This window comes from Colias croceus, chromosome 15, assembly GCF_905220415.1.
Source record: "Colias croceus chromosome 15, ilColCroc2.1".
NCBI lineage: Eukaryota > Metazoa > Arthropoda > Insecta > Lepidoptera > Pieridae > Colias > Colias croceus.
In genome coordinates, this window is record NC_059551.1 from 123,417 (window position 1) to 150,147 (window position 26,731).

Below are 26,731 nucleotides of genomic sequence, written 5' to 3' on the forward strand. Positions count from 1 at the left end.
TTTTACGATATTTTTAACTTGGGTTCTGGCCGGTGGGAGTGATATTTCCCGACTCCTGTGCTAATGTGTAACTTTCGATTTTACGTTACTTTGTAAGAATTCCAAACTTTTTTTTCAAAACATGCTAGGTATATTATTTCAGATCGGGCTTTAGACCTTCAGTGTTAACGTAGACCAACTGATAACAGTATTATCATTTTAAACTGATATCTTCTCTACTGTTCTAACTTCTAGATAACTATTATGAACAGAAACCTGAACAGATTTTGAATCAACTTGCGCTGTCCCACTCCCATGGTAATTATTGATATGGAGTGAAATAAGCTCAGATAGTGACCCACTCGTATGTACATATTTTTAGCCTAAATATATGAGTTAATTGTACTCATATACTGTAAGTATATGAGTTAATTGTATACCTGATTGCTGATATTGTGTTTATTATTTTTTTTAATTAAAACTTAACTTACCTCGCATAATAAATATCTGAACAACCCGTGCGATTTGCGTGCGATGATGGATAAAGTTTGTCGAGTCCTTACTGATAACAGTCCTTTCTGAAAACTTGCTCAACTAAGTATAAATTACAGTCGAACACTACCTATCAATTAAAGTAGGTAATACCTACAGTCGTGATGAAAGATGCTAAATTTATTTTGTTAGTATTTTGCTGGAATGAATCTATGTGTGGAAGCTGGCTTGCAGACAAACAACGTTAACTAATTTGTTATACGTAACTTGTAGTTGTTAGCTACGGCCTGCGTGATACGAATGTTATGTCTTTACTACCTATCGCCATTAATCATAATTGATGATAATGGATTAACTATGTCGAGGTATTCCATATTATATATTTTATTGACAGGTCAAGGATAAAGATGAATTGCTGGGGTTCAAGGGAAAATATTATGATGCTTTTATAATATTATTATTATCCATCGAGTAGGTATACCTACCGTCTACCGATTACCGATGTTCTGTGTAATAAATACTTTTCAATTGATAAGATGTATGTAGTAGTGGTCCTGCTATGTATATTATATTGTATACCTACACATAATATAGGTGTGGATCAAGGGGTGCAAATGATGTAAGTAATTGGATATAATATATCAATAAAAATGAATACAAATCAATACTTTTTTTTATTCGTTTTGTTTTGTTTTTATTCAAAAGCTGAGCTGGTAAATGTAATTAAACGCAATTTATGTTGTGTAATAACTAATAATAATATAATGTAATGATTTAGTATCTAGTAGAGGAGCGCGGCGTGGTTGCGCGGCGGGCGCGGCGGCGGCGGTCGGCGGCGCGGGCCGTGCGGGTCGGGGCGCCGCTCGGGCCCGCGCGGCCCGGCAACGCCGCGCAGTCCGCGCCCGGAGCCCGCGCTCACCGCTCACCGGCCGCCAGCGACGCCACCGCACCGCTAGCCATGGAGATGGAGCACTTCATCGAGACCGTGCGCAAGTACCCGTGCCTGTGGAACACCACGGCCATCGAGTACCGCGACCAGGAGCTGAAGGACGCCGCGTGGACGGAGGTGATGAAGGAGACCGACTTGTCGTCAGGTAAGCGTCGCGTCGCCGGCTGGGCCGCGCGGCCGGGCGCCCGCCCCGCCCCGCGCCCCGCACCGCACACCCCGCCCGCCCCGCGTCCCTCACCGCGCCCGCCGTCGCCCGCGCGCGGCGACCACACTCAATACGTAACTTATTATTCCATAATCTATACCGGTAACGGAAATGCGAACGCCGAACAATATCATGTTGCATAGTTTTATCACAGGTTTTATGTCTTTATGATTGCCTCGAATTTTGGATTTAACTGTATGCGTTATGACGTAATAATTTTTTTTTTTCATACTATTCACCGGACATAGATTATACCATTTACTGGTAATTTACTGTGCAGAAATAGAAATAACTTCCTTTATTTAAAAATAATATGTAGATATTACTTGAATGCATAATTAATAATATTAATGAACAATAATAATTACGTACCTAATATAGAAATCGAGTTTTGCCAAAACAAACAATTTACACTATTATTTTAATATTTTGTAACGCATAGTTTGCGATGGTTTAAAACCTGTCCAAAGCAAACCGACAAAATTCAAATTATGTATTAACTGTCATTGAACATGCAACGACCGCAGCTAGCGTGCTGATTGGTCTAAACTGGTCTAAACTCTAAACCATGTCAATGTACCTAATTTTTTCGTTCTCATAAATAAAAGTACATTTCCTCCGTACATCTGTTTCCCTAATAATCCAGTCAAATTAAACCAAATTATAAGAGAAGCACAACAAAAATTCCCAACAATCTGAAAATCAGTAAAGCTGGGTGTGGTCATTGCAATTCATGGAAAAAGTTTTATTCAAGGTCAAGTACTCATTTCAGAGCGCTGTAAAACCTTAGCTATTGACTTAATAAAAAAATGTTGTATGTAAAACTTAAAAGTTGTTGCTCGAAAAACAATCCACAAAAATGGTCTGATATCATTTCTTCGTAAAATGATAAAAAAAAAAGTTTTATTGAAAAATATAAATATGTACCTCTAATTTCTGAACATTTTCGCTTATAACTTTTTTAATTATAGTTCTACAAGAAAAAGTTACTGAACCAAAGTTGTAGAGGATTTAATTTGCAACAAATAATGTGAACAATTTTTTTTATCAGATAAATAGTTTAAGAGATATATCGTAAAAACCATTTCAACCGCTATTTTCAAGATGGCAGCCGTGGGACAAGGGGGGCGACCCCACAAACTTGGTGATAGATGGACTAACATCTAGATACTTAATATTATAAAGCTGAAGAGTTTGTTTGTTTGTTTGTTTGAATGCGCTTATCTCAGGAACTACTGGTTCTTTCGGTGTTAGATAGCCCATTTATCGAGGAAGGTAGGCTTATATAATATTATAACCACGCTAAGACCAACAGGAGCGGAGCAATGCGGGTGAAACCGCGCGGCACAGCTAGTAAAAGATAACGTTATTTATTTTAAGTAGGTAGGTATTCAAATATGTATGTCAATAGATACAGTTTGTACAGTTTGTTGTTGTAAATCTATTAAATATATTCAACTGATATGCATTATTGAAGTTATACTTCTTTTGGCGCAATGGAGAAAAATGATGAGAGTGAATTTTTACGATGCGCGCGCACACCGACACCTAAATTAAACAGCATGAAGTTAGTTCTAGGTGGAATGAAAATTGATAACTATGTTCAAGTTGTATATTCTAGTATTTTTTCCATACGCCAAAGGAGTATAACTTCTAACGCGTGTACATAAGTACACACTTTTTTTATAAAAAAACTATAAATCGTTACTTCAGGGGCAAGTAGTAAACGATACGTAACATTTGCAGTGAAAGAAGTGAAGCTGAAGTGGAAGAAGCTGCGCGACAGCTACCGCGACGCGCTGAAGCGGCAGAACGACATGCTGGCCAAGGACCCGCACAACGCCACCAAGAAGAACTACGCGTGGAAGTACATGGGGCCGATGCAGTTCCTGCAGCCGCACATGAACGCGCGCAAGAAGGCCGCCGACCCGCAGCCGCCCGCGCCCGCCGCCAACGGCGTGTCGCACTCCAGCGACGAGTCCGAGTCCGAGCCCGGCTCCGAGCCCAAGCGCAAGCGCGCGCCGTCGCCGGCCGCCCGCCAGCCGGCCTACCCGTGCGCGCGCAGCAAGCGGCCCGCCGACCCGCCCGCGCCCTACGAGCGCAAGCGCGACGCGCCCGGCCTGCCCGACCCGCTCGACATCTTCTTCAACAGCATGTGCCAGTCCACCAAGCGCTTCCCGTACCCGACGCAGATCAAGATCAAGAAGGCGCTGTTCAACGCCGTGATCGAGGCGGAGGAGGGGCTGATCGCGGAGCAGCAGAACTACGCGATGCTGTGGGCGCGCGGCGCGGGCAGCTCGTCCAGCAGCGAGGGCGAGGCGGGCGAGGGGGGCGAGGGGGGCGAGGGGGAGGGGGGCGACGAGGAGGAAGAGGAGATGAAACCGTTCGTGCTGTTATAATAAATGAATATATCGTTAGGCGTGAAAATAGAATAAGAATAAACAATTTTGTATTGTTGTTTTTGTGCTGGTGTACTTCAGTTTATTATGTAAGCACCCGACGTGCAGTTCGATTATAATTTCTTAATGCTTAATTTAATTCATACTTTCCTTGATATATTTCATTTGCTCAGAGACAGTAGACGCTCAGATGTTTATGGAGTGTTGGAGTCAAGCTACCAAAGATGTGCAAGTTGTTCAGACGAATGTAACGACAGTATTACAATACAAAAGGGATCGCATATCAGCTCGGAGATCCGGTTTCTCGAAGCTTGCAGCGAGTTTAGTTACGTATTAATAAGACACGTCCAATTTTGAAAGCAGACTATGTAGTTGTTAATATGTAAATGTTTTGAGTAATGTAAGTGTTCGTAAGTAGGCGGTAATCGTTAGTCATTGTTTATAATTTCCATTGTAATTATTGTAATATTGACTAAAGCAATCGATCGCTCGTATTACTACTTTATAATTTATGTATATAGTACCTAATTTAGTTTGTTTACACGCTTGTCGTGGTATTTTTAACGGTTGCAATTACACTGTCAAACTGAAATACCTCTAGCTACTCTCTGATTAGCGCTTAGGTACCCTATATGAAAAGTGAAAACTATATTGTTAGTCGTAAATTGAATACTTAGTGTGAATCCAATATCAAAATTATCGTATAATTAGGTAAAAGAGAACAGAGTTTGTCCATATTTACATCGTATCAATCATAACGTGTTAGGATTAATTGCTATAAGACTCACCAGGGTAATTATAATGTACCACTATTTAAGTGTTTGAATCACCGCCAAATATCTTAAAACTACATTTTTTTACAAGGGTAAGTAGTAAATAAGTCGAGATAATCGTAGTCTTGGCGGGATATTCCGACAAAAATTCCAAGTTTTATTATAAGCGATATGCAGAGATGAGAGACCTACCAGAAGGTCCTCGTCACCTCGTGAGTGTGCTCGTCTGTTTGTTTGTTGATCGAATCAAAGCTATGAGTGAAATAATTGTAAGACAATTTGACTGAGAATAAGTTAATAGGGGTTATGTGAATTGTGATGTTTATACTAAACGATTGTAACGAGATCTCCTGGAGGCAAAATAAATAAAAAACATTAATTGATATGAGTTGTTTTATTTCATGCCTTTACCATTTTTACATATTTGTATTTTAAAATGATGTGTGCAGTTCAATTTAACTTTTATGGTAGGGCAGAGAGTATCCATTTCCTACATGTACAGACAATAAAATAAATTAATAGTGTTCCAAAATTGAACTGCATCTGCCCCAAGCCCCATGTCCCGATGACACGGGTCTCCACTGAGCATTACAACTAGAGATGCAACGAATAGTTGTTTGGCCGGATACCGGATACCGGATGTTCGGCCTGACTACCAGCCGAATGTTCGGTATCCGGCCGCCGAATATTCGGCCGACGGCATTTTGAGTTTCGTAGGTGCGTGTCGCGCACCGGCACGCCGCCTGTGCAGTGCAGGTTTTGACTTGTTTCGTAGTGAACGTTCGCGCGGTCACAGTTCTTGGTAGAGACACTTTTATCGTGTCAGTGAAAAAAAAATTCGTTAAAAATAATAAAAAGCTTCAATTACAACTGTCTTTATTTCGATTCTATTTATAAAATCTACCAATTTTACTATCCGGTATCCGGCCTGATAGTACATTACCATCCGGTATCCGGCCGGATAGTAAAAAAGGGCCGGATAAGCCGGATACCGGATAGGAACCGAATATTCGGTGCATCTCTAATTACAACCCTCTTATCTATAAACGTCTATACTTCGTTACAATCCCATTATTTTGTAGAGCTATGCGTATATATTTTGGTGGCTCACATGTGCCAAATGCTGAAAATAATAATTAATAACACTCATTTTTTAGTGAACATATAAAATTACTGTCATAAGTTACAAAATTTATAAAGTATGCGATACACACATAACATCAAGTTTCGATAATTCTAAGCATAAATTAAACAGTTCTATCATATTTTATAAACATTTTAGTGATATCTAATTCGGGTTTAGTTTTACATTTTCTTCCAATGGATAAAATTTTATGAAGAGAATCTAAAGTGCTTTGCTATTATCACAGTTGACAGATATATACTACGTCTATTATTCTGTAATAAAACTAGTGGGTTTTCCTTTATTTATTGAGGTGACGTAAACCCATTTACATGAATAAATTTTATTGTTACTAAAATATGTATTTAATATTTATTAAAAAAAATGTCCGTTGTAAAAATATTGGTTTATAGCACACTAGGTTTTCCGCCCGCGGCTTCGCCCGCGCAGTCAAAGAAAAACCCGCATAGTTCCTGTTCCCGTGGGATTTCCTGAATTGCGTCATTCCCGGGATAAAAAGTAGCCTATGTCCTTTCTCGGGTATCAAAATATCTCCATACCAAATTTCATGAAAATTGGTTCAGTAGTTTAGGCGTGATTGAGTAACAGACAGACAGACAGAGTTACTTTCGCATTTATAATATTAGTATGGATTTATTTATAAGATATATATAAGATTATATATAAGATATATTATTGAGGATTTTCAAGGAAACCAATTTGTTTCTCTGTAAATTAAAAGTTTTATTTTAATAGTTTTCACAATAGTTTAACATACAAATAGTTTGTTACTACAACAACTTAACATATGTAATCTCACCTGTAAATTAAAAGAAACGACATTTAAAGTCCACATATAATAAATCCCCAATTATATCCCTTCTATCTTTCAGTTTTATTATAAATTGCGTTGCACACCAGCACACAATACTTTAATCCTTTCTCGCCATTTTTTCTTACCGCTACGTCAATCCGTGCCACAGATAACGTGAACGCACGAATCGCGGCAAATTTGAATATTGATGAAATGGCATTTCATTACATTCAATTCTTTTGCCAAAGTATTTATGTAGGTACCATTATCAGCTGAATGTCAAATCAGCTGTTCGTGATAAAGCTGATAATAATCAGCTGTCGTTGAACTGAACACGGGAACGAAAGACTTTCATTTAAAAGCAATAAATGATAATTATAATGCTGATAACGATTATGCGTTCGTTCTGACCACCCGTTGCTAGGGAGCCATTTTACGGCCATAATCACTAGCGATTTATTTATAACCGGGTACCTGCTCGGTTCGAAAGCGAGGGTTCAGGTACGGACGGATAAATCTTGGAGCGGCGTGACGTGGCACGATGGCATCCTGTTTACGGCGGATCAGCTGATCGCAGATGTCTCCCGGCGCACTAATCTAGCCCTTATTGCTTCGGAAATAGCCCAGAGCCGTTACTTCTCGGAATGGAACAGCTGTTTTCTGTCGAAGGAAACATATGTTTTTGGGTCTGTGTGCGTGTTTCGCGGAAACGTGCCGCCACGGCTCTTGTAAGGTTTTTTCAGAAGCACACACCCAAGGACGCAAATAGAAATGTGTGTTAGTGTAATAAGTTCGAGTCAAGTATTCCGCTTTGTGTACCCTCAAAACGGTTTTTGTTGATGGTTATTAACCAAATACCGTCTTTGTTAAATATTGAGATGAGAATATTTTGTAAACTCGAGCCGGCGGCCGGCCCCCGTCGGCCGTCGCCCACGGCCCACGGGATCGTATTGTACCTATTTATGTAAGAGTAATTCCGGTATAAAATTTTTATGATAACGAGTATAAAAATAATAAACAGTTAAGTTTATTTTAAGAAATTAATAATTCTTATGAAATAAATAAAATATAATTTTTAGGAATGATTATTCGTCGTTCGTGCATCCCAAATTCCCAATGAAATTTTTTTGTTGCCTAAATAATTTTTAATTATGAGGAATACATATTTGACACATTTTAATAGAGACAATGTAATACAATAAAAAATGTTAACAAATGGAACATATCCTTTACAAGTTCTTAATGTAAAACTTAAGTTTCTAAATCGCCGAATATACCTCGGTAGAGGTATATTGTGCTGAATATATTTTCACATTTACTTATTTGGACAGGGACACAAAAAGTCACAAATGCAACACTAATGGCGCAATAAATCTAGCTCGTGTTCCTGGCTCCGCTCGCTGCTTCCGGAATGCTCACAATTTTTACGTTTTACACAATTTTAAAAGGGTGTTTGATTCAGTGCAATATGCTGTAATAAATTCATGCTGCTTTCAGAAATGCTTGTGTTATTCATTTTATAAAGTTAAATGTATGGAATCGGAATGTTAAAACCAGAGTGCACCGTTTAGTTGCAAGACCAAATAGCTGATATTTTTAGTTCTCATGCAATTTTTAGTGTAAGTTCAGAGCGGGGTCAATGCGCGATAAAAACTAATTACAGAGATAGCTGATAATATCGGTACAGTAAATTGTTGAGTTGGTTTATATTTAAACCTAGACATGACTTTTAAATTCCGGAAATAAATTTGTTTCGAACTTTTTGTAAATCCTATTTTTCAAATTAAATCTTTAAAAGCCTGCATAACTGAATATGCATACATATTGTATAATTCGATGAAATAATATTATAGTCTGTATTAGCATAATATAAGTCCTAGTTTTATTTTAATCGGGAGCTGGGACTCTACAAACGAGGCTGCTGGCTTAAATAAATTAAAAATAACAAATTATATACAAAATATTGTCTATAATATCAACCTGTGAAAAATTATTGTTAAAATATGTACTTATCTTAATATGGATATAATTATCTTATTATGTCTGTTATGGTTATCATCGTTTCGTTCGTGACTGGATGATTGACTAACGTGTAACAGACGTTTTCTTAATATCCTCACAGGCTCCCAAAGTTCCACATTTGTTAAGGAAGGTTATTAAAGTAATAACTGGGGCCGTGTGTTGTATCGTTTGTCACGCGTGACGTCAGCACACTCCGGAACAACTCTTTCATAAGGCAGTCCATCAATTACTCAGAGCTGGCTCCACCTGTCAGGGTATCGCGAACAACCTCCATCCAGATGCGATACAGCCTCTCATACAGTTTACATTGCTGCTTTTCTATACATTGACCCTATTACAATTAGAACAAAGTTGGCAATGGAACAGTTCAATTGTAGAGTTTTCTCGAATTTGAGTTTTGGATGAGTTAACAATGTTAAAGGGAACCATTCAATGGAGATCATTTGTCAAGGGTGTCGTGACATTTTGTTTTTTTATAAGGTTTTCTGTATTTATAAGCACAAATCATGGAGCATTCGCTAAATGGGAAGAATATAGATATTATACGTTTCGAAAGAAATAGCTTCACAATTATGTTGAGACAGATATTAATCCTTTATGTTAAAGAGGTTTTTTTAACAATACTCTAATTATTATTCTATTCAAGGTCATAAAAAATAGTTGAAAGCTCTACATGGTTTAAAACTATTTACATAACTACCTACGAGTGAAAACTAAGTGAAATACGAAACATTCGGTTCGTGTTTTAAAAAACTCTGGAATTTTTTACCGTTTCTTTTCGAATTGCATTTTACTCGAAATATTTTGGGTAAGAGCCTCAGTACAAATTTATATCCCTAAAAGTTATACCTAGATTACTGTTTTCTAACGTAAATAAGCGGTTTATTCTAGAAGTTTTTGTTAACTGTCTCGACACCCGTATAACCGCAAGTATCAAATGTCAAAGCTTGCAGCGTGTCACGTGACAGTCTGAAAGCGGATTACGGCAGCAGCTATGCGTGGAGCCCTGGTGGAGGATACGGCTGAGCGCGAGCTGGCCGCAACTGCGGCAGCGGCGGCGGCAGGAAGGTGCAGGTAGGGCTGCCTTAAAATACATGAAATAGTCATTATATAGTGTGCATTGAAATTCCTAGAATACTACTATGTAGGTATAAGCACGAGACCACAGGTAAAAATGTATATAAGTTATTATATAAGTTATACTTACGTGAGTGTATATAAGTTGAATCAAAGTAAGTCTGTGTCGAGCAATTCCCGTGTGTTTTGCTTTAATTATAAATATGTATGTTCAATGCTTTTCGCGTTTACTTGCCCGGTTGACACTTTACACTATTACTAGTAAAGTTTGAGTAAAGTATTAAGTTAATGGTTAAACTATTTAATAAATCGGTCTATAGTTCTTGAGTTAAATCGTAATCAACCTGTAATCACTAATCTGCATCTTATGTAGGTGTTCAAGATATTACAATTACTTTAACAATTTAAGAGACGAATTATTATCTTAACGTGAAAACATAAGATTCTGATATGGGCTAACCACTTTAAATATAGGTAATATATGTATGTACTTTACTTGCTGTTTCCTATACAAAAATAGGTAGTTGGCAACCCTGACCATACCTTACAGCTGGTACTTGTATAATTACTGTGAAATGCTGTTACAATAATTATATTTACAGTACCTTAAACATTTTGTAAGAGGAAATGACTTATTAATTCGTTTTGTAATTTGAATAGAGTCGCAAATATTTGGTGAATTATTGAATTTGCTAAGTGGATGCGGAACGAGCAGATGTGTTAATCCAAATGTAACGAACTTGGGGAGTTGCCTGCTAAAGAGATGTGAGCAAAAGGTGCCGCGTCTATAGTTAATAGCAGTAATAACAACAATGTGCGCTTTGCTCTACCCTCGTAACGCCCAGATACCTATTAAAAGGCATGCAGCTCGATAGTGGTACCGGCCCAAGCTGTTATCCAACTTTATGACATAAACGCCCACGGTACCTTTTTAAAGGTATCTGACAGTATCTGATTTGAAAACGCCGTAACACGCCAAATCTAATTACTGTTTTTTATCCGGCTACTGGAAAGTATGTTTTTGTCTATGGTTAAGCAATAGTGCCAATAGAAAAATAAAATATATGTAATTTCCGGCGAAAAGTCTGGCCATCTCTACTGACTAGAGGACGTGGTAAGTTCAATCCATGATTATTGATGCAATCTTAGGTTTTTAACTGAGAGTATCTTACTCTGCTTGTTGACAAATAAGTAAATATTATAATTACATTTTGATTTACGCGAAAATAAAGAATATACGTGTAAAATAACCTCGTAAAATCTGGATACCTTTTAGAAGGTATAAGAGTATTAACATATTATTGGATTTTAAAAGGTATAAGGGAATAAACCACTAATCAATTTGATTTGCCTTTGCAACTTATGATTTAGACCGTTTTCTCCTTCATAATATAAAGTAAAGTATTTAGTCTGTTACAGAATCTTTTAGTACCTATCCTTTTCAGGTAACCCAATGAGAGATGAGCAAATTTGGAGCAAATAGATGAAGCTTAAATCAGTCAGATATAGAAAAGTATGAACTATTTGGAGATGAGGATTACAACATAAACCAAAACCAAGAAAGCTCTTCCAGTTCTGAAGAATCTGAAAATAATAGTTTTTTTATTAAAAACCAACTCTTATTTGCAAAATTAAGTATTTAAAAGTTCTATAGAAATATATCAATTTACCTACTATCATTCTGATTTTAAAAGGTATATGGGTTGCTATTATATAGTGTTTTTGGGTCCAATTTAGAAACTTGTTAATTTTTGCTTCTGTCATCTGTTGTAAGTGGATTTCTTCTGATAGAAATCCTAAAACACGTGATAAACTAGCCTTTAAAAATAATAAGTACAGAAAATAATGATCATATTGTTCAAAAATTGATATTTTTTTCTCAGATTGTAAGTGTGAGATATGTTTTTAGTCATTAAAATTTTGGAAGACATGTATTAATCCAAACATTTATGTTCATTGTTTTTTGTAATATAAAATAAACCCTATATTGTCTACCGCTAATCAATAATATCAAAAATACGAATTTTGCGAAATCGGGTTTTGCAATACATTAAAGCCCATATGCCTAAATAAAGAATAACGAATTTGGGGTTATTTAGTGTCTCAAAACCTTCCATTGACATACATTTACATGCAGAAAAAATCCCACGCTCATACGGAAATAATAAGGCACTTTTTTTAGATTTCATCACCTCTGGGTCCGCACCATGTGAACCTTTTAAAAGGTACTTGGGCTGCAAGCCAATGTTTGGTAAAAATAGCCTGGGCGTTACGAGGCTACAAATCGCTCGCATTGTGGCTGCATTCAATATTTCCATACCATTGTTAATCACTGACGTGTGCTCAGACAAGGTGTTTTGACAATAGTCAATATTGCGTAAAATTTGAGGCAATAAAATAATCGTGGCTATGGCGTGCTCTGCGCGGGATCCTACTTAATATTCCGCGACACATCGCCACACGTCGAGCCGCGACCCTCATTAAGCCGTAAAGTGGCAATTAAGCCGCTCATCTATACAGAGAGAGCCCCTTCCGAAATTACGCGCCCCATTCAAATTCCACAATCCGCCGGCTCGTAAAGATGATGCCAATTTACGATAAAAAGCTGACTCCTGCATTCCGCCCGCTTGAGATCGCATCATGTCAGTTTTACTGCCGCCCCCCTCCCGCGGCCCGCTGCGCACCCCACACCCCCCCTCGCCTCCTAGTGCTCGCAGCGAGTGCGAATTTATTGCGTAAGTTTGGAAAACGTTGTAAAGCTAAAAGCTTTTTAAAAACTGTCATAAAAGGCCCATAATGCGGAAGTTTCGATGGTTATTAATAAAATTCAGCGGCCGGCAGGTATCTATTCAATTAATCTGAGGGTGGGATGAAATATCTCCTTTCTTGATTAAACTTCCGAGATAATAATTTTATGTGTAATGTTAGAAGTTGTTGTATAATTTGATCGGGTGTATTAATGAATAGCCGAGAGTCGTAATAACTTTTAACGTCGTTCATTATGAATCTTTTATAGAATTAAGCAAGAGGTACTTTTGTGTAGCCTACTAAAAACTTCCCACATTTACTCAACTTCCCAAACATATTATAAGAAAAGACAATAGCAGAACATGAAATGGCACCACAAAGAAAGGCAGCAGTTACAAACGCTAGCTCGACAATAACCTCGAACTTCCGACAACGAATACCTTCAACTATTAGCCGACCGAATGCGCTGTTATTTTCAGCCTATTTCGACAAAAGTCTAGTTGCAGAGAGCGAGCTGACAGGCGACAGGCGACGGGCGACGGGCAGACAGACAGCCAGACAGGCCGCGCTGCCACAACAATGGGCTCAGACCTTTTGTCGGCTCCTCGTTGCGGGTCGCCTCACACTAATTCAATAATAACATTGTTAAAGTTTATTCATTGTTTGTCTAACTTCCACCCTTAACAATATAAGTACAAAACTTATCTTCTGTTTTAATAGCATTACAAACTTAATTATATTGTAGAGATTATGTGCAGTGAGGCGTAATACATTGATCGGTCTTATCGCTTATATTACATATTATATTATATATATCACGAGTGCGACTTACTCAAAGTTGTTTTACATAAAATTATGAACAACACGAGCGATAAATAGAAGAAAAATATTATTTATAACTTAACTAAATTATCTTTTATTTACTATGATTATATTTTTAGGAATAGCTTTTTAATCGTATAGAATGTGTAGGAATTTCGGGGCCCGGGTCCCAGGGTGTGTGGCTCGGAGCCCGGGACGAGAGGCGGCTCATTGCTCATTGCTACACTTTACGGCGCACGAGATAGATCGTAAAAAAGAATTGCCGCTAAACCCTAGGCTTTCCTCGACGTCCTTCACCATATATTTAATACCAGTTTATTTCCCTTTGTTTGTTTTTATTAAAATTATACGTCTATTGTTCTACTGAAAGTATTGTTTTTAAAGAGCACAAAATCAAGAGAGAGTCATAAAAATATTTCTAATTAAAATGTAATCTGGACCTTCACGTTGGTCTTTGATCAACGACAAGTCGGTTCTCGGTTCATTTATAGTAATATTCTTATATTCTACGGTTCTTGTAATTTTAATAAATAAATATATAAAGTTAAAGCAGAAAATCGATTTAAACAAATCGTGTCATTAAGCTGATGAAGTAGTCTACCTTACACATAATACTTATTTTGTTATATTTATCTATTTTCTTGCTATCTGAAATTCGTATTGAAAGTAGGCCACAGTAGACATATTACATAATATTATATATTTGATTATCTGATGTTGTACCAGTGCGTTTAAAGTAGTTATGTAAATTGTTTAAACAAGATGTGCTCGTTTTAATAATACATCGTATTGAAATTAATGGGAATTAGAAGCAAACAAAACTAGGAAAGCACAGCACGGACGAGCTCCGAGCGAGCGGCGCGAATCGATACCCGACCATGTGGAATTTATAAAAGTGCGGCCTCTGCCGGACAGGGCGTCTGCGCTCTTGCTTTTTCACGTGTTTCGCAGGCCGACCCGCTCGCACCCGCCGCGCCGCTACGAGTGCGAGCGGGACGGCCGCTCGCTCGCTTCTCGCTGCGCGTGTCTGTGTGACGCTCTGCGCGTTGACGTGTTTGGCGCCGCGCTCTCGGTGCGTCGTGACGTGTCCGTTATTTATATCGCCGTTTCGGGGTCTTAAATCTAGTTCGATGATGAAAAAGTGCAAGAAGGAAAAGCTGGCGGTGCGCGAGGACCTGATGGCGACGGCGAAGAGCGAGGTGGGGCGCATGGTGGACTCGGGGCAGGCGGACGACCGGCGGCTCATCCGGCTGGTGCGCGACCGCCGGCTGCTGTACGCGCGCAACAACATGCCCGTGGCGAGCTACTACACGCAAGTCAAGCGCCTGTGGGACGAGGTCGCTCACGAGATGGGGTGGACCGGTACGCTCTCGGCTCAACACACTGTGCTGTCGCCTCGCGAACTCGCTACTAACATTGCGCTCACTGTTCGCTGTTTGCGGGCGCTCTATTTTATTGAATATGAAACTAATGAAGTCAATTGTCGGATCAATTAGGGCAATTTACTTCTTAGCAAAGAGTAATGCATTTCTAATTTGCCGTTTGATGTAATGTATTTTATTAAACTTATACTATGATTTGAAATGCCGTGTACGTAGTTGTAAAAGTTAATGTATCGAATTAATGTTTTATAAATTATAAGGCGATGGGTGGACGGCCTTGTGTTAATGCAATAGTATTCGTTATTTTTAGCTGTTGTTGTATAACAGCCGCGATATTGTTATCTTACAAGTAGATAAAGAAATTATATTTTTACTGATAAGGACTTATCATTTTCACGCAATGTACATATTTGCTGGTTAAACAATCCATTCATGATAGATGTATGCAATTTTAAATAATAATATATATAATTTTAAATAATAAAAAATAATATTTTAAATAATATGCCGTATTAAAAAAACTCTATTGAATCTATTTATTTCGAATTAGTAAGTAGGCGGTCCAGTAGTTTATGCGTGAAAATCATACATACATACATACAAATATTTTCTCTTTATAATATTAGTATAGATGAATAAATTGAATATTATTTACACCTAACTACTAATTTTATAAACGTCTGCTATAACAATGGAAATAGTCGGGGCACAGCTAGGTAGTCGTTAGAGCGAATATTGTAAGGTTATAGTTAGAAATATTTGTGAATATTTATTGTTATGTCAAGTGAAACTGATAATGAGGACTAGTTAGTAGGAGTTGGGTTAAATACAACCAAATTAATGTTTTTAATAGGCTCGGCTGAGTAAGTAGGTATTTATGATGTGTTTGAAATGTTTCTCTCTTTGTAAGATAATCAATCTTGATGAGTATGAAAAGATAAAAGAACATTAATTTATTCTTAAATAATTTATTTAAATGGATTCCTTTTATGTTTCCATCTGTTCTACACGCTCTACACGTAATATTATAAAACAAATTTATAAATAGTAGGCGATTGATATAATGATGATTGTGATGATGAAGCTGGTGATAGTTGAGATGTCGATAATGGTGATGATGGTAGTGGTGATGGATTTTGATGATGTTTATGAGGGTGGTGGTGGTGATGATGACGACGATTATGATGATAATGGTGATGATTGTAACATTTGTATGGTGGTACAGTAGCGGACGTTCGGCGCAAGTGGTCGCACATCCGCAACTCGTACTCGCGGCACCTGCGCAACGAGATGCACGGTGCCTGCACCAGCAAGGGCCGCATGGTCTCCAAGTGGTACCTGGCTGACGACCTGGAGTTCCTGCGCGAGCACATGGCCACCGACACGTGAGTTGCACATTACTTTTATGTTTGGGGACGTAGAACATTCTACAATTATGAATAGAAGTAGTAAGTTTAAGGAATGATTAAAAATATATGTTCTATATTCGATTAAGATGGCCTTGAATTAGTTATTTTTTTTTTTAATTTATGTGATATTTTAATTATTTTATCGAGATCTCTGAATATTATGTTCTATAATAGGCCACATTACTCCATTGTGTTATGTTTAATCAATTACAATATTTGAAATTATAATTGTAATTTTTTGTCATATAGGCGGTCAGCTCCATACCCAACGTTTGCGAGTTCATTCCTGGAAATGGACGTCGGGGAGTCGCAGAATTCCGACTCGTTGGACGTGAAGCCGTTCATAGCGAACCCGTGGTTCCCGCTCAACTCGGCCGCGCTGTCCTTCGACCACCCGGCGCCCAGCGAGGACAGCTCCGGTTCGCACAACTTCGCGCCCGACGAGAACTCCTCCTACTTCCAGTTCTTCCGGGGCATCTACAACGACTACCAGGAGCTGTCCGCCTCCAAGAAGCGGCTCTTCAAGCGGCAGTGCCTCACCTACCTCCACGAGTTGCTGGACGAGGAAGAACAGAACAGAAATAGGTTTGAGCAGCACGATGCCCTCAACTTGTCGAACTCCAACGTGTGCAGTGAGGACGAGCCGGAGTCGAGCTTGGAGGTGCTCGGGAACCTCGGTGCAGTGATACCTTGATAGTGACAATGATTGTGAACTTGTGGAAGTATTTGTACAAATATTAAATGTGTCGCAAATACGACAGTACAATTTAAGACAATATTTTTTTTTAAATTTAAAGAAATATGTTGATGATCCTTTAAGCGACGGATCTAGATATCTATAATGTGTATAATTCCATCATTTTATTTTTTCAGTTTATATTTAACAGAAAAACACAATCTAAAATATAATTTTAACTGTTTTGGGTATTTAGTTTTCAATAATTATAATTCGCTCTATGATAGACTAGTTGGAAGCGTTTTGTTTGATTCTTATTTTGGAGAATTCCAGTCAGTATAAAAAGGGTTTAATAATTACTATAACATTTATATTGAGGTTGTAAATTTGTTTGTATATTTCCTTAATTTTATAAGGGAATATTTAACTGTTGTGTGACTGAATATAAAATGGTGTATAATGCTGTTAACATCGACGCTCAATGTGATATATATAATGTATGTAGACATAATAGAGAGTATTACTAAATTTGTTAACTAGTAATAAATAATTTTGTATGAATAGTCTGCCTTTTTTATTTTACATAACAAAAATATTTACGAAAACCTTTTATTCTGCAACAAATAAAGTAATGCAACTTCATTCTATGACTATGCACTCCCTCACTAGATGGCATTAGCAGTACTGTTTCCCCTGTTTCCGAAACTTGACAATAAGAATATTTTTAGCTATTTACTTTATACAAAAAATAAAATTAATCTTTGATCCAAATAACTCAAATAAGAAAACATTTAACAAGTATTTAAGTAATTCATGAAATTTTACCGAATTAAGGATAGTGAAATGACAAGTTCACATTAACTATGTATAAAATAATGAAACAAATAAATTATCTTCTTCATAACTTACAGCGAATGAACCAGCTGATAAAAAATACCATATTTCAAGAAATTGTTTTCCTTTATAAATTATTATAAATCTGAGAAATTAACTCAAAATATTCAGTGTATAAAATAAACATATAAAATAAATATATTTCCTAGAAAACTCCTGTTTATTTGTGCTAAAGAAAATAAACTTCTGTACATGAGCCTTGGTTACACAGCACTTTATCAGGCAGGTAGCAGAGCTGTGACGTCACATCGAGTGTTGACACGGACCGCACTCAGCGGCTGAGGGCGCAGCTGGGCGACGGAACCGCGCCCGGCGCCCTTAGCATTACGTCGAATAGTATTTATCGAGATTTCTGTACATACTACATAATATTGTATTTATCGTATTGCCATTGATTCGTAAGTATAGTTGTGGTTTTGATTCTGTTTTTAAAGATGTTCTTCACAGCATATACAGGGTGTAATCGTTAAGTGTGCACAGGCAATTTTTCCGTAAGTATTACAGATAACAAAAATCTTTAAACTGATATCGAAAGTACTTAACCTAATGAGTAAAATGGCCGCAATAAATTTTTAAAAATAAATCGAGAAATATCAAAAAAAATATCTTTAAACCCTCCCATACATTAAGTATAAAATATGAATATCCCATATACATTTAATATGAAAGATTTCAGCTTTCATTTTCTTTTTTTGGATTTCTGCTTTAATTACTTCGCAAATTTGAAGTGGAATTTTCCACGCTTTTTCCGGACATTTTCACACATTTTCCGAGCATTTTCCAGGCATTCGATATCAGTTCGATATCAGTTTAAAGTTTTTTGTTATCTGTAATACTTACGGAAAAATTGCCTGTGCACACTTAACGATTACACCCTGTATTAGACACCTGTAGCTGTAGTATAGTAGCTTCAAAATATCCAAACATGTACTTTGTAAACAGATAAATACCTACATAAAACTTGTGATAGAGCTGTAGAGCATTCCATAAATGCAAAATATTCATCATAAAGTCAATTTAAATTGACGATAGACTTTATTATATCTTGAGAGACTAAGTTTTCATAATTATTACACCTGAATAAAGCAAAAGCTGGTGAATATTTCTTTTCTAATACATCTTATGATAAAAAAGTTAAATGTATACGATAAATCCAGCCTACCGCATTTCTCCTGAGTGGACACTGCACTAAAACTCGATTTGTCATGTGGAAGGAAGTGTGCCGTGGTGTTTGTGGAGCGACACTTCACACTTCCGTAATATTATATTGTACACATTATATATTATGGCAAAATAGACATATATTATGTAGGCTTTAGGTACCTACATACGGAATGTGGTTGTTATACTAATATACCAAACTACTTATATTTTACATAAAAGTGTTTATAAGATTAACGTTGAAACAATAAATCGTTGATAGATCAGCCTTTAGAAATTTATTAGGGGGACACTTTTTATGAACTACTACAGGGGTCTCACTCGGTCAGTTATCACTGTACCAAGAAAGCGGTCATTGCTAATAAAAAAGTGTGTTGACTAAGCGAATAATGTGTAACTTTATTGTAGTGGAAAGAAAACAACCAGCCTGTTCAATTGTTTCCTATTTAATAAAGACGAATTCATGAATATATTCGAAAATCCCTATTTTTTGGTTTAATTTCATTTTCAGTTTCTATAAAATGTATCATCAGTATCATAAGAAATATAATATAGACTTGGATATTTGCTTTCTCTAACAATCTAGATCGTCAGCATGACCGACCCTGATTGAAAGTCAGGAATATTGTGAGTTGCAATAGGTGTTCGTTATCAGCGTGTCTCAGTGATATCTTTAGCGGAGCCATCGTTTGTCGAATAAATTGAAACGTGACGTCATTCGACCTGTTTAAAGAATCTATTGTCGAGGGACCCTTCTGTCCCGGGGGTCCCCAAACTCACTTATTCAGGCGAAATACTGCTTACCATGATTTGGAAGAAAGCGCACGCGATTCTCGGCTCATGTGACGGGACATAAGGTTCCTTTTTAAATATAAGGTGTTGATATAATAGTTGAAGGTTTGCAGGTTGCTTCGATAAATCAAATGTGTTTCGCTTTCACTGCGCAGTATGTAGATTCGGAGAGAGTTCATGTTTTTTTAACGTTATGGAGTTGGAGCTCTAGGTGTAGCTTTAGTATGCGGAGCACAAGCGGGAATAAAGGTTTCAATTATCATCTAAATTAAATATTTCTAGTTTAATTTGCAAGACTACAGGTAGTAACTGCTTGTTACTTTTATAATTAATGCGTCCCCTACACAGTTGCTGCAGCTCAGGAAGGGAGTAGCTCCGAGCTCGTAACGCCACCTGAAGCTGTAAAGATGCTGTAATTACGATGCGGATTCTGTTCATTTACAGCGCTCGTAAAGTGAACGCGCAAACTTATTGAGCTCTGAGGCCTGAGGGCTGAGGGCTGAGGGCCGGGCAATAACTGTTACGACTGACTTGACGGCGTGACTACAACTAGCTACCTGCTTCTAATTGCGAATTCCTGCCGAAACGTCGAGGAATCAACAATATTATGTCACTATAAATGTTTTAGCACCAGGCCGTTAATGTTCAGGATAGATTAAGAATATTACGTGACGAGACTATGTCATTACGTGCCTAATATCTGCGAGATATCATAAAAGTTATGTTTATTACACTATAATATTATTAATATTTCATATATCAATTGAATCTCACTGCAGGGTATTAACTGGTTAAATTTAATGTATGCTTAACATAAACATAACAACATAACATCGTTGTCTCCGTTAACAGATGATTTTGCTTGCCATTCAAGTCCATACTTCTATACATATAATAAAATCGTAGTAAAGTCAAAACTGTACATTGAATATTTTTTTAAAAGAATACATAATCCATGATCAATAATCGATATAGAAGCCAAAAACATAGTTTTTAGAATTTTTGTCTGTTTGTCTGTTTGTCGGTTTGTCTGTTTGTCTGTTTGTCTGTATATTTGTCCGAGCTAATCTCGAAAAGTACCGCATAGATTGACTTCAAATTTTGCATGATTATTACTAACAGGTCGGGTGAGGCTTTTATATACACATTATCATGCTATCACCTCCGGGGGAGGAGCTGTGAACCTTTATTTTTCTAACGTAGGTATTCCGTTATTACACAGCGTACAATCTAAAGACTCATGTTTAAATGTTGTTTTTGGGTAAGCCACGCTATTATCTAGCTTTACACTATAAAAACTACGTCATTTACGTAATTTTGGCAGAGAAACAGTTTAATGAATCTTAGTAGTATAAAGACAAATTTGAAACAGCGCCATCTATGAGACTTCATTAAAATCAAATCAATTTACATATTTAACGCTTCTTGCAAATTTATAATTAAAAATTAAATAATATGATGTTGGTGGGGTTTTTAATTGTACTTATTTATTTAACTTTTTAACCCATGTCTTCCCAGAGTCCACTTCAGGTGCTTATATTTTATGTGAATATAATAATAAAATTTTACAAGTGAGGGTAGATGTTTATTATTTGATGTCAAACAAGACACCATTAACAGTTAATTGTGACATTTTAAAAAATCCTTCTTGCGTTCCCACAAAAGGTAAGTTGTAGCTTTTATATTTATTCTTTATACATAATTAATTATATAGTTAGACTCATGTTTTTAATTAGAATTGAAGTTACGACAAAATAAGAAAATGATTAAATTTTATTTTTATGTATAACTTTTTTACTAACAATACGCCCAAAGAAGGTCACTTAAGTTCTTGATAGAATTTTATTTGTTAGTAGCTTTTTAATAAAGTATGGTAAAGTAATCTTTTCATTTTTTTTATTTACAGATTCAATGTTCATAAAAAATTAACGATTTGCGTGAGGATGTAGTAGAAATAAGTATCCTGGCGCGTGGTCAATTGTTGACTAAAGTTAATTTCCAACGTATGGTACAATCATTGGAAGAATCTTGGGTAATTTTAGAGGATATTTTTCGGGAATGAGAAAAGGGGCAGCCAACCACGTATCAGCGTGCGTGCGTGAGAATCTACCTACGTTTTAGTACCAAAAAAAATGTTATTTTGAAACGTAAATATTGCACTCACAACTACTGTACAAGTATGATTTTTATTCGTGCTTTACTGTTATCTGATTGTTTTATTATCGTTATGGCTTTCGCGGTACAGATAGTACTGGGATCAGAGTACATATAATTTATCAATTTAATATACGTACCACACCAAGTAAAATATTTAAAATCATACCAAATGGATTAACACGGTATGTACATAAGGCGGTCTTATCGCTTACTAGCGATCTCTTCCAGACTGCCCAAGGTAAGAGATAAAGAATTATACTCATGATCCAGCAATTTTCAACCGAAAAAGAAGTTTTTCTGTAATTGGTAGTTGTATCATTTATTTATTTTAAATACCTAATTTTACTTTTATATTTGCCCATTTGCATTACATTCAGCTTCCATAAAACTTATAAAAATTTTATGTTTATTTCTGTCTAATATAACTACTCTTTTTTAGATATAAATAACAAAAACAACTTTTTTATTAAAATTTAGTACCTTGGGAAGATATTATCTATGTGTTAATAGAACAATACATAAAGGAAGTTATGTTACGATTTTATACAATGAAAATATGTAAAAAAATATTAGCAGGTGTAATTATTAAATTGATCCCGAACCCAAAACTGTAGTTAATTTTTTTTTTGTCATTTAGTGTTTAATTCATGTCAATTGGTTCATTAATAAAAAAATTATGATCATTTAAATAATCACGGCGAACATTTGCTAAGGCATTCATGTACAAGGTGTTCGTTCAGTGTGCACAGGCGATTTTTTTTGTAAGTATTACAGATAACAAAAAACTTTAAACTGATATCGAAAGTACTTAACCTAATAATGGCCGCAATCATTTTTTTTTAAATAAATCGAGAAATATCAAAAAAAATATCTTTAAACCCTTACATTAAGTACATATGAAATATGAATATCCCATAAACATTTAATATGAAAGATTTTAGCTTTCTTTTTCTTTTTTTGGTTGTCTGCTTTAATTACTTCGCAAATTTGAAGTGGCCTTTTCCACGCTTTTTCCGGATATTTTCCGGGCATTTTCCGGGCAATTCCTCACGCATTTTCCGGGGATTTTCCAGGCATTTTCCACGCCTTTTCCGGACCATTTCACGCATTTTCCGGATATTTTCACGCATTTTCCGGGGATTTTCCAGGCATTTTCCAGGCATTTTCCACGCTTTTTCCGGATATTTTCCAGACATTTCCCAGACATTTTCCGGAGATTTTCCAGGCACTTTCCACGCTTTTCCCGGACATTTTTACGCATTTTCCGGACATTTTCATGCATTTTCCGGATATTTTCCATATATTTCTCAGGCATTTCCCAGTCATATTCCAGACATTTCCCTGACATTTTCCGGGAATTTTCCAGGCATTTTCCACGCCTTTTCCGGACATTTTCACGCATTTTTTGAATATTTTCCGGGCATTTTCTGGGCATCTCTCAGGCATTATCCGGGGATTTTTCAGGCATTTTCCACGCTTTTTCCGGATATTTTCCAGACATTTCCCTGGCATTTTCCGGAGATTTTTCAGGCATTTTCCACGCTTTTCCCGAACATTTTCACGCATTTTCCGGATATTTTCCGGGTATTTCCCGGACATTTTCACACATTTTCCGGGGGATTTCCCAGATATTTTACAGGCATTTTCCGGATATCCCCGGAAAATGCCCCGGATTTCCGGAAAGTACGTAAGTTTTTTAGCTTAGATTAGTAATAAATTCTATTAACAATTCTATGAATTGTTTATGGTAGTACGTGTTTACTAAATAATTGTATGTAAAGTAGTAACTACTATGCAGTCGCTATTCCACGCGGACGAAGTCGCGGGCACAGCTAGTAATATTATAAATGCGAAAGTAACTCTGTCTGTCTGTCTGTTACTCAATCACGCCTTAACTACCGAACCAATTTGCATGAAATTTGGTATAGAGATATTTTGATACCCGAGAAAGGACATAGGGTACTTTTTACCCCGGGACAAAGCATAGGTTTTATCCCGGAAATCCCACGGTAACGGGAACTATGCGGGTTTTTCTGTGACTGCGCGGGCGAAGCCGCGGTTAGAAAGCTAGTTTACTATAAATAAACTATCTTTGCACAATATTGAATCAATTAGCGGATGAGTTTCACTCATGACTGGAAGGAAGATATTTCCAATAAGTGAAGCTGTCGATTCAAACGTATCCAATGGCCGCTTGTCCCGTGTCCGCACGACTGGTCGGGCCTAAAGCGGGTTAGCGCCGCGTTTACTGCAGGCCCGTTACAGTTACGAGCTCATAATGACGGCCTCACCCGTTTTCATTCTACTAACAATTTTATGGAGATCGTTTTGATTGTGTTTAAATTTAATTCGGAGCAGCAATGAACGGAATTAAACGTTCATTCTGTAGAGCAAGATTTTATTCGGGTTTTTGAAGTTGTATAGTCTTTTGATTGCAACTAGTACCTATTCGATGTAGAGGCTGTGTGTTGACTAATTAAAATACTGAATCCTTTTGTGGTGTACCTCACGTGTACCTGTAGTGAGATATTATAGATAGTTCATAACACAAAGAGAAAACTTATAATTCACATTTTATAATAAATTAGCTTTACAGGTCAAATGCACAACGAAAAATACTGAAAGCCATTTTTCAGATTTCATTGTTGAACGCGAATCAAAAGGTAGATTGTAATTACACCCAAATGAGGTCACTCCACGGAAGGGTTCGCATGGCAACAGTGCAGCGGTGCAGCGGGGGGAGGGGGGGAGCCTCGCTGTGGGCTCACGGGGAGGGGGTGGGAACGGGAGGGGCTGCATATAGGGTATGCACTATGCTCTTTTGTTTGGTTGGTAACAGTGAATAAATTGGATAAATAAAAATAACATCATTTAACAATATAGGTACTGTACTATAAATGAATTTTCATTTCTTTATCATGATATTTTTACATATATTTTTACATCATACGTTTTATACTTAGGTAATAAAATTAAGATTTATATAATTAGGTATTATACAGAGAATACATTCTTTCATTATTCTGAAAATATAAATGAAATGATAACACTTACGTTATCACTTAAGCGAGGGCAACCCTACAGTGGGGTATGCGGGGGAGGGGGTGAAGCCCGGGGCGGGGGTGCAAGGTGACTCGGCGAACCGAAACGTCATCACATCAACAGATGTAAGCTACTGCTTGTTATGTACACGGTACACGGCTGCTCCACTGCATAGATACAGCCGTTGGCTATTATCATATCGCTGTTACCCGCATATTATGGCTTGGTAACAACGACTGTAGTGTCCTATAACCGGAAAATAAAAACAGGATCTGCCTTTAGTTGTCTAATTAAAGGTATTAATAAAACAACTGAATGAATAAAGGATATTGTCTAATTGAAATTTGAATACCTTTAATCGATAAAACAACTGCCGAGTGATGATTTTTGGCGAATTTAAACTTGAATATAAGATATGTTACATTTTACCCAAATTTAAGCAAGATTTGAATTTGAGACGGAATTCATCGCTACATTTTACAGAAAGCTCTGCATTACAATCGCTACATTTTACATTTTACGTGGATAGGTACAGTGTGTCCTTTACTGAAATAATTTGAAAGATTCTTTATAATAGGTTAGTTACGATTATTTGTACACAAAAAAGTTCTAGTTTTTAAAACATCACTGTCCAATTCCATCAAAATATGTACAACATGTACAAAATATACTGATAGAACCACCTGTATATTTCCTATTTCCTTCTTATGAATGATTCGACGAAAGGAAACCTTTCAAATATCGTAAACTGCATTCGCCAAATCCCTTGGAGCGTCTGAAGCGGGTACAAACAGTGAGTGGTCAATAAGGGCTCTGAATAAAACAAAACACAGTCGGTCCGGATTCGCGTCACGTCGGGAACTTGCTATCTCTGAATTTCATCAGGCCCTGGTTGTTATGGAGATGTGATGTCGATTGATATCTGTACGTGCTTTATGTGGATCTTTTTTGAACACGTATCTTGTACTATTGATGTTTTTCCCGAGTCCCTTCCTAAAAGGACAGCTTCCAGCATTAAACATTCACTATATTTTTAGGTATTGGTGTTAGGCCGTGTGTATGGGGATTGTTCACTTTGTTTAGCCAAAACTTTAGTCTACTCTATCTTGTTCTATATGTATAAAAATCAAATGCTGTTCGTGATACTCGCAAAAACTCGAGAATGGCTGGACCGATATCTATAGCAGGTTTTGGTTTTGAAATGATTGTCGTATTCCAGGGAAGGTTTAAACGGTAAGAAAAAAAACTTGTAAACGCTGATTTAACGTGACAATACTCGAAATCCTCTATTTTACTGTAAATCCGGAATTAACACGAGGTTTATGTGTCTTTTGCTCTTACATAATACCCTGATTTGGAAGCTCTTTGGACCCGAATAATTTTAGTTGAAACGCTCATTTACTTGACTAAAGACTTCATTTGGAAGCACTTTTGTACTGCTATAATTGTAAATAATTATTTAACACCCGTACAAGCAGTTTCTACAGAGAAGTTTCGGCACGGAATTCTGTAATTTGTCGGAGCAAGTGAACATTGTGATCATAATATTTTAAGGAAAAATTCTTATCTATTCTTCAAAAGTTTAATAAAATGTACCATATCCGTGGCAGCCGGCAGCCGGCAGCGCGGAAGGGAACTGGGAAGCGTCATTATGCCCGCGCCATTACGTCGAGATGACGAGCGGCGCCGGGGCGTGCTACTCAGTGCTACTCCTCACTGACAATCTCTGTAATTATGGAGCGAACACATTTTAATCAAAACTTTCAGCGAAATCATTTTAATTATAAAAATACCTTCTTAAATTTACTTGATTTT

The 26,731-nt window shown here is 36.9% G+C and overlaps 2 protein-coding genes and 1 long non-coding RNA gene across 3 annotated transcripts; all 3 read left to right on the plus strand.

Annotated features, from left to right (window-relative positions):
* The first annotated feature begins 1,378 nt into the window (after nt 1-1,378).
* On the plus strand, nt 1,379-5,182 carry LOC123698173 (breakpoint cluster region protein-like). Its single transcript, XM_045644769.1, has 2 exons — nt 1,379-1,565; nt 3,372-5,182. The coding sequence occupies exons 1-2, from the start codon at nt 1,430-1,432 to the stop codon at nt 4,022-4,024; spliced, it is 789 nt and encodes a 262-aa protein (XP_045500725.1). The 5' UTR covers nt 1,379-1,429; the 3' UTR covers nt 4,025-5,182.
* Nucleotides 5,183-10,912: 5,730 nt separating this feature from the next.
* Nucleotides 10,913-11,927, plus strand: LOC123698157. The gene is made up of 2 exons (XR_006752368.1): nt 10,913-10,947; nt 11,279-11,927. It is a non-coding gene; the product is annotated as an uncharacterized LOC123698157 (long non-coding RNA).
* Nucleotides 11,928-14,474: 2,547 nt separating this feature from the next.
* Nucleotides 14,475-17,433, plus strand: LOC123698156. The gene is made up of 3 exons (XM_045644756.1): nt 14,475-14,765; nt 16,011-16,170; nt 16,444-17,433. The coding sequence occupies exons 1-3, from the start codon at nt 14,534-14,536 to the stop codon at nt 16,886-16,888; spliced, it is 837 nt and encodes a 278-aa protein (XP_045500712.1). The 5' UTR covers nt 14,475-14,533; the 3' UTR covers nt 16,889-17,433.
* Nucleotides 17,434-26,731: the final 9,298 nt, after the last annotated feature.

What these genes read in the sequence shown, in the direction of transcription:
- LOC123698173 (XM_045644769.1), top strand. Translation starts at nt 1,430, where the DNA reads ATGGAGATGGAGCACTTCATCGAGACCGTGCGCAAGTACCCGTGCCTG. An exon ending in GGAGACCGACTTGTCGTCAG is followed by an intron (nt 1,566 to 3,371) that starts GTAAGCGTCGCG and finishes TAACATTTGCAG; the next exon opens with TGAAAGAAGTGAAGCTGAAG.
- LOC123698156 (XM_045644756.1), top strand. Translation starts at nt 14,534, where the DNA reads ATGATGAAAAAGTGCAAGAAGGAAAAGCTGGCGGTGCGCGAGGACCTG. An exon ending in TCACGAGATGGGGTGGACCG is followed by an intron (nt 14,766 to 16,010) that starts GTACGCTCTCGG and finishes ATGGTGGTACAG; the next exon opens with TAGCGGACGTTCGGCGCAAG. An exon ending in GAGCACATGGCCACCGACAC is followed by an intron (nt 16,171 to 16,443) that starts GTGAGTTGCACA and finishes TTTGTCATATAG; the next exon opens with GCGGTCAGCTCCATACCCAA.